The sequence below is a fragment of the Solanum stenotomum genome, chromosome 12 (assembly GCF_019186545.1).
Source record: "Solanum stenotomum isolate F172 chromosome 12, ASM1918654v1, whole genome shotgun sequence".
Lineage (NCBI taxonomy): Eukaryota > Viridiplantae > Streptophyta > Magnoliopsida > Solanales > Solanaceae > Solanum > Solanum stenotomum.
This window is the reverse complement of record NC_064293.1, coordinates 36,092,159-36,101,069: the sequence shown is the minus strand read 5'-3', so window position 1 is coordinate 36,101,069 and position 8,911 is coordinate 36,092,159. Positions and strand designations below refer to the sequence as shown.

Here is an 8,911-nt window from a genome sequence, read left to right as displayed (position 1 = left end):
ATAGAGGAGGAAAAATTTCTCTTTTATAGGACCGACTTACCATACCAAAAGTCTATATTTATCATTCTATTCCTTCTTAATTGAACCCCATTATGTTTCTCATCATTAAATATACATAGCATGACATTAGAATTTTTAAAATATAAAATGTACAATTGTTTATTTGCAAAATAATTTATTCAAATAGCATTTGTTTAGCTATTACTTCACCTATTCTTAGTCTGATATTTCAAAACAACAGCGTATAACTTGGATTTTACGATGCTACCTAGTTTTTCTCCCTTTCGAAATACTACCTCTACTATATTTGATTTTTCTTATTTGTTTAAGTTTTGATAAATAAAATTAATTTTTGTTCTCCCCTAAATTTATAATTTAAGACAGCAATTAAATTTATAATTAAAAATTAATGACGTATTTACAAAGACAAAGTATTAGTTTTTTCTTTATTGTGAAAGATTTGATAATAGAATAATCCAATTAAGACAATGAGTAAGAATAGACAATTGCAAAGCATTAGTCTTTTGGTTGACTGTATTGGAAAAATAAGGGAAAAGGGTCAAAATATCCCCCAACTTTGATTTATTGTTTGACTTTGCCCTCGCCGTTAAAATGAAATTAATTTTACCTCTCCCGTTACTAATTTCACCAAAATTACCCCTCATTAGACGGAATCCCCAAAATTGATCCAAATTGACCCAACTACCCGATTTTTTTAAAAAAAAACCTATTCCCTAATTTTAACCCAATGACCCGACCCCCTCTAGGATAACCCGGTACCAATTAACCCAATTACCCATTCCCATTTATCCATGCTCTCTCTTTAGATAATCTCATTTTCTCCCAAATTTACCCATTAACTTCTCCTCTGATTTTCTATGGTGATCTTGCTCAACAAATCGATTTTTCGCCAATGAAAGGTAAGATTTTTGGATTGTAAGTTGTTTTGTCTACGGCGTCTCTCTTTCGTTCTTCCTGCATTTATCTTTCGTTCTACCCATTGTTCTTCTAGCATCTCTCTTTCATTCACCTCTGATTTTTCTTTTCAGAAAATGTCACAAAATAGTTATTCGTTTCAAAGAAAATGTTCTTGTGGTTTGGTGGTCAAAACACTGATTTCGAGTACTACATCTAATTCAGGAAGAAGATTTTTCCGATGTCCTCGTCCGGATGTAAGTATATGAACTGATTTATTCCTATTATTGATCTGATTTGGTATTTCTTCGTATGAACTGATTTCGTATTTCTTTGTATGAACCGATTTCGAGTATTCTTATGGCAGTTTTCTTCATGTGGATATTGGGAATGGGAAGACCAAGCTTTTCCTAAAGTAGTTTACTTACGTAATTTAGAGTCGTCGTTGAAAGATGTCAAGATGGAAATGAATAATTCGAAGATTGAAGTGGATAATTTAAAGATTGAAATGGAGAACTTGAAGATTGTTGTGGGAAATTTGAAGATAAAAGTAGGTTATTTGTCGAAAACAATTGCTACATTGGAGGCATCCAATGATTTGGTAGTGATAAAAGTTAGGACATTTCAAGACAAATATCACAAGATAAAGTACAAAGTTATGATTTCATGTTTTCTTTTTGTTGGATTTCTAGTTGCATTAACGACTAAGTGACTTCCTTTGTTAGTGTTTACTTTCAGCATCAGTTGTTAGTGCCTTTTGTGATTTTGGGTCCTTTTTTGTTCTTCATTTTGGTGTTGTAATGGAAGGACCTTTTTGTTCTTCATTTTGGTGTTGTAATGGAAGGACATAAGCACTGATATAATATGAAAAAATGTTTAGTAATTGAAGTAATGTTTAGTAGTTGAAGTAACACACATTAAAAAGTAATGTTCAAACTTGGCACCATTCTGGGAATGTATTTGCACCATTCTGGGAATGTATTTGCTTAATGTAACAAATGTTTTTGCTTCCTACTTAGACTGCACACATACCAAATTACATGCAATGCGTCTATAGCAACAAAGACTACTGGTCTCGTCATTATTGTCATACAACAACACAACTGCTTCAATTTTTCATTATCATCATAATCATAACAAGTGTAATGCAAAGTTGAATTCCCATACCAATGCTCATTTTGTCATGAGAACTCGAGTATAATTTTTGAGGGTCCAATACGAGTATAACATCATTTTTGGAGAGTTTGAGCAACATACTCTACAATTACCACTAACGAAACAAATAATCGGACTAGCAAAAGAAGCATTCAAGCATTGCCTTAATCAAATAACGAAACAAATATGGTCACAAGTCAATAGTAAGTGCCTATAGTTGAGTCCAAATCATGGGAAATGCAGCTGGAAATGTCTGCAAATGTCCATGTAGCTGCAAAAGAAGCATTTTAGTTCATGTAGCTGCAAATATGGGAAATACAATTGTTGCATCACAATGAGACTGCATTGAATAAATCAAAAACAGTACAAGAAAATTAAAATCTCACATTATATTGGCATTGCAAATATAGTGCTTAGGCAGCCCTCTACCCAAGATAATCATTCCTGTCTTCCTCAAACCAGCATGGACAACTTAAACTTTTTGACAAACAAATTCTTCATTATCCACATTCATATATTTACAGAACTTGAACAAAATTGCACATTTACAGAACTTGACCATTTATGATCTCTCCCTTACACATTTACAGAACACGATGAACACTTCATATATATATTGACAAAAAACTTATTTGAACATAGACAAGTTAGTTCAATACATACCCCAAAAGAAGTTAGTGTAAATACAAAAAGCTTTTAAACACAAACATGTTTTTGTATGACATTAGTATCTCAAAAACATGCAATAAAATAACAAAATATTGTCTTTATTACTGAACTTGTCATTGTTGTGCCTTGCCATTACCCTTTTTTGTCTTAAGTTTTTCCACTCTTGATTGCTCCAACATTCTTCCAGTAAGTCCCTTTGGTGCATACAAATCACTTGGTGCACTCGGACCATCTCCAAGGAAGTTGATTCTTCTTGATCCTGTAGGTCATGCCTGTTTCTGTCTTTGTTGGATTTTAGAATTCAACTCTAAAAAATCTTTTGGCTTCCATGGTATGTCATCCTCAACATCAAGACCAAAATCTTCATCTTGAGTAAGCTGTGGAGCTGTTAAGGGAAAGTCCTCAACATCCTCTTCATCAATTAGTATTCTATGCCTCTCCTTTCCTTGTTTCTTTTCCTTGTTGGATCGCATGTCCATCTGATTAAAAGACCACAGTGATATACTAAGCATCACTCTTGTAAAATAAGTTACTAAATTGTCCAACTTTCATACCTTTTCTTTTCTTAATTGCTCCAACATATTTTCAGTTTCAGGTGCATTCCCCTTCCATGTAGGCCCTTTTGGTGAAAAATCTTTTGACTTCCATGGCATGTCATCCTCAACATCAAGACCAAAATCTTCATCTTCATCTGATGCGCAATCTTGAGTAGGTTGTGTCTTATGCCTTTTATTTGTTTGCTTTTTTCCCTTGTCACATTGTTTATCCATCTAATATAAGAAAAAAATATGAATTTTTCCTTTTAGAAGTGAGACAATTACATTATTAATAAGTGAGACAATTACATAATGAAAATATGGATTACATAGCAATAAGTGAGACAATTACACAAAACTTAAGCATGACATTGTAAAGTAAGTGAACTAAAAAAGATGGATTTTACCTTTTTCTTCTTACTCTTAACTTTTTCCAGTATTAGAAGTGCCTTCTTCACTATTCTGATTAAACTGATAAAAAAAAAAAATCACAATTGATAAAATAACAGAAAAGTCACAATTACAGAAAAATCAGAATTACAATAATAATAACTAATTACATAACAAATGAAATGATTACCTTATGACAACCTCTTGCATTGTGTCCAAGAATCCCACAGTTTGAACAAGTCATTTTTCTCCCTTTTCTTGGTGCAACCCACTCAGTTTATCTCTTAAGTGCTTCATCTTTATCTCTTTTCCTATTCATTCTAGGTCTGCCAGCTAAGTTTACCAATTCTGGTGGTTCCATTGCCTGTTCAGCTTCAATTTTCTAGAACTTTTGACTAGGCATTGGTTGTAGCTTACAATGGTAAGTCAAAAGATATGCCTCCTTAGAGTACCACCAGCGAATCTCTTTCAATGGATGAAGACTCTTGTAAAAAAGACCCTTGATTGAATGGGTACATGGTATTCCAGTAAGATCCCATACCCTACAGGTGCATTTCTTAGCTGTCAAATTGACAATGTGTCTGTCATTTCCTTCACTTACCTCAAATCCATCATCTCCATTGAAATTTAATTCACACACATTAGCAATCTTCAAGAATTTATTGTACATTTCAATAGCTCTAGGACTCCAATCACAGTTTCAAGTCATCAGTTCATCTTCATTTTTGACAAACTTGGTCATAACATTGATTCTTATATCCTCAAGCATACTAATTATTGGCTTGTGTCTTGCTTCCAATATCCAAGAGTTAAATGACTCAATCAAATTGTTTTCCACCTTATTGTTTTTGCAAACAATGTCAAAAAATACTTTACACCAACTTTGTATTGGAAAATGCAACAGATGGTCTTTTGCTTCTTCAGACAGTTGACCTAATGTCTTCAAATAATCATCCAACTCCTCTTTGTAGGTGCTTCATGCACACCCCCACAATACCTTAGTCATCATTTCAGATCTCTTGCCTTTTTTTCTCTAGTTGGCCGCTGTGTGCCTCACACAAAATCTATGCATAACATTAGGTAAAATATTTTTAACAGCTTCAATTAATCCCTGTTTATCAGTACAAGACAAATGAAAATACATAAAAAAACAAATAAAGATATATAAGATACAATAAGAATGAATAAAGAAGCGACATACATGAGAATTTACCTTTTGCATATCAGACATGAATGTGATTCCTTCTCCACTGTTGATGTTTAGAGACTTCTGAAGTAATGTCAAGAACCACACCCAAGATGCCTTGCACTCTCTGTCCATAATAGCCCAAGCAATATGATAGAAATAGTTCATTGAGTCTTGACCAATAGTAGATAACAGTTGACCTTTAGCTTTACCCTTTAAAAATGTACCATCCAAGCCAATAAAAGGTCTCAACCCATTCTTATATCACTCATCAATGCATCAAAACAAATGTACATCCTCGAAAATTTTCTTTTTCCATCTTCTAATGCATTTCTTAAAACCTTAAGGACAACATCAATTCCTGGATTACTCTCTTTTAAAGCATTTGCATACCCAACAATTTTCTTATAATCATCACAAAAACTACCTTCCATGTCCTTCAAAATAATTCTTTTAGTTCTCTTACACTTTTCAAAATGAGCATTAATGTTGAAAGCAGTTTTTATATCAACTCTCATTTCCTTTATCTTGTATTTGGGATTAGCCTTCAACTTCTCCTTAAAGTAAAAGGCCATTGTAGTTGCACTGACCTTATAGTTACCACATGGATCCTTGCATTTATTATGCTCTCCTTTCAATGTTTTCACTCTAACACTGGCAACATGCTTTTCACCAGAAATTAGACATACAAAGTTGCATTTATCTTTGCAAACAACCCTAAGTCATTTTCTGTCACTTTTTTTAATGGTTAAGTTATAGCTATTTGCCAATGAATGCAAACTAATGTATTTTCTAGCTTCAGCTATTTCCTTAAATATCATTGACTTGTGTAAATCCTTGTAATCACACAAGCTACCATCAATTATTCTCCTCCTTTCTTGTGCAAGAACCTTCAATTCTTCAGAATTATAATCAGAGTTATCATTGAAAGTATCACTATCATTTTCAGTACCATCAGAAGCACAATCAGTAGATACATCATCAATAACTACCACAATCTCTAACATTTTAATTATATTCTCAACATCAACATCTAACTCACTATCATCAACAATAAATAAATTAATTACATCAAATTTATCATTTACAAAGGACAATAATGTTCTAATCCCATCATCACCTTCTATTTCATAGTATTTTTCAGAAGGGACAAATACTAGTAACTGTTGCACACCCACATAACCTAATATATGAATGTACTCATTAATAATATCTATATAAGATAAGAGATCAGAATCATAACCTTCCCATTTGTGAATAAGCTTCCTCTCATAGAGCAATTTAGGCTCTCTTATCCATTTCACACCATAGTGATATACTTGATCAACCAAAACCATTTTAGGCAACCTAAGACACACAAGAAACAACATTAACAACTTCCAAAAGCATGAATGAGACAAAATAACTAAGAAAAGAAAAGCAGAACACATAAAAATGCACACAATCAAGGGACACAAAGACAACATTAACAACTTCCAAAAACAGTAATAACATTAACAAAACTCCTAAAAGGCACACAAAGACAACAAGGGACCACATTCAATAAGAATAAACATTAACAATTAACAAACTGTAAATAAAACAAACAAATAACTAAGAAATTTGGAGAAAAAAGCGACCACATTCAATAAGAATGAATAAAATATTGGTCCCACATAAAAAAGGGACCATATTCAATCAAGAATTTCCCAATTAAATATTGGGACTAGAAATTAGCCCATTCTCAATAACATCTCCAAAATCTAAACCACCTCCTCCAAATTCATACAATACCCTAAAACCTACCCACAAACCTTAAATCGTAAAAAAGCAAACAAATAACTAACAATCGTGAAATTTTAGATGTAAAAAGGTAAATCCATAAGTCAAAAACCTTAACCCACAACATCAACACTCGTAAATCAACAGCTAAAGTAACAAATTGTTAATTTTTAGATGTAAAAAGCAAACAAATAACCCAAAGACAGATACTCACAAATCCTAACTAACAGATCGTAATATATATATCGATAAAAAGGCAAATAAATGAGTCAGAAAGACAGATACCCACAAACCCTAACTAACATATCGTAATACATATCAGTAAAAAGGCAAACAAATGAGCCAAAAATTTGGAGACAAACCCTAACTCGTAATCAACAATGAAAGAGATGCAGGAAGAACGAAAGAGAGATGCCGTAGACAAAACATCTTACAATCCAAAAATCTTACCTTTCGTTGGCGAAAAATCGATTTGTTGAGTAAGATCGCCGTAGAAAATCAGAGGAGAAGTTAATGGGTAAATTTGGGAGAAAATGAGATTATCTAAAGAGAGAGCATGGGTAAATGGGAATGGGTAATTGGGTTAATTGGTACCGGGTTATCCTAGAGGGGGTCGGGTCATTGGGTTAAAATTAGGGAATAGATTTTTTAAAAAAACATCCGGATAATTGGGTCAATTTGGATCAATTTTGGGAATTCCATCTAATGAGGGGTAATTTTGGTGAAATTAGTAACGAGAGGGGTAAAATTAACTTCATTTTAACGGCGAAGGCAAAGTCAAACAATAAATCAAAGTTGGGGGTATTTTTGACCCTTTTCCCTAAAAATAATGCATGCATTAGTGGTATATTGTTTGATACATGTATTTTTATTATTAGTAATGCAAAAGAATTTAATATATGTGTTAGTATGGATAAAGACCCCACTACCCTGCAAAACTCCTTTTATATCTTTCCATCATAATTTTGAAAGATATTTTTATACAACGCATGTTATTTTTAGTAGATCAAACCAAATAAAGCATAAGAAACAATTTATATATAATTAATACTGTACAAATATAACTAATAAAAACATTATTAATACACCCTATTTAACATTGTTTTCATGCAGCTTACCAAATGACCCCCCAAAATAAGTAAGTACTAAATTCAGTAAATATTTATTCATCCTTAACCGGACATTTATAATTTCTAAACATTTTCCTTCCAACCAAACACACGTTCACCTAAATATTTGCCTATTTTTTTTAGGAGAGAGGTCGTGCCGTCCAACCGACGATTACGGGTGTCTCCGTGGGTCCCTTTTTTCTTTTACGACTGCTGCCCAAATATACTCTTTTTAGCTCCCAAAACCCCCCCGGGGACACACAACACAACACTCATACACTTTCTCTCTCTAAATTCCCCCCATTTCCATGGCTTCAACTCGTGAGGGTCACTACAGAGGAGTGAGAAAGCGTCCCTGGGGCCGTTACGCCGCAGAGATTCGCGACCCATGGAAGAAAACACGCGTTTGGTTAGGCACTTTCGACACTCCCGAAGAAGCTGCACTCGCTTACGACGGCGCCGCCCGTTCACTCCGCGGCGCTAAAGCCAAAACCAACTTCCCTCCTCCTCCTCCTCCGCCGCCGCCTTCTTCCGTTCCTCTTCCAATCGACCTCAACCTTCCATCTGATCACCGGTGGACTTCGCCCTCCGGACGTAGACTCATGATTGGGGAGTTTCTACAAGTAGGTCCGCCGCCGGAACTGAACTTGCCGGTCACCGGCGCCGCGCCGGCGAAGGAAAATGACGGTGGAGCTGCGGCTATGTATTTTGGGATCGTGAGACGTGGGTTGCCTATTGACTTGAACGAACCGCCGCCGTTGTGGATGTGAGGCGGCAGCGGATAATTAATGACTTGGTAAAATTACTTTTTCATTTTTGTCATTCTCTCTATTTTCAAGCTTTTGGGAGAAAGGTAATTCCTATGACTATGAAGAATCCTTGAGATATTATTGTTATTAGGAGGAAACATCATTATGTAAATACCTTTTTTATTTTAATGTTAATCCTAATTCTCTATCTTTTTGCTTATCATAAAACTGAAGAGAGTTTGTGTACTTTATGGTATATATAGTGTAATATTTTGTGAAAAGAGTTTTTGAACATCCACGATCCATTCTAGATCCGCACCTGAGATCATTCCACGTGTGAAAATATACGTTCATGTTTGATATATTAAATTAAATTTGTGTTTAATTGAGATGTGGTAGATTTTTGAGACACCTTTTCGGGTGGCGCATGAAAGAGCATTA

The 8,911-nt window shown here is 34.1% G+C and overlaps 1 protein-coding gene across 1 annotated transcript; it reads left to right on the top strand.

Annotated features, from left to right (window-relative positions):
- Positions 1 to 7,985: 7,985 nt before the first annotated feature.
- Positions 7,986 to 8,678, top strand: LOC125848265 (ethylene-responsive transcription factor 12-like). The gene has a single exon (XM_049528102.1). The coding sequence runs from the start codon at positions 8,030 to 8,032 to the stop codon at positions 8,489 to 8,491; it is 462 nt and encodes a 153-aa protein (XP_049384059.1). The 5' UTR covers positions 7,986 to 8,029; the 3' UTR covers positions 8,492 to 8,678.
- The last annotated feature ends 233 nt before the right edge of the window (positions 8,679 to 8,911 follow it).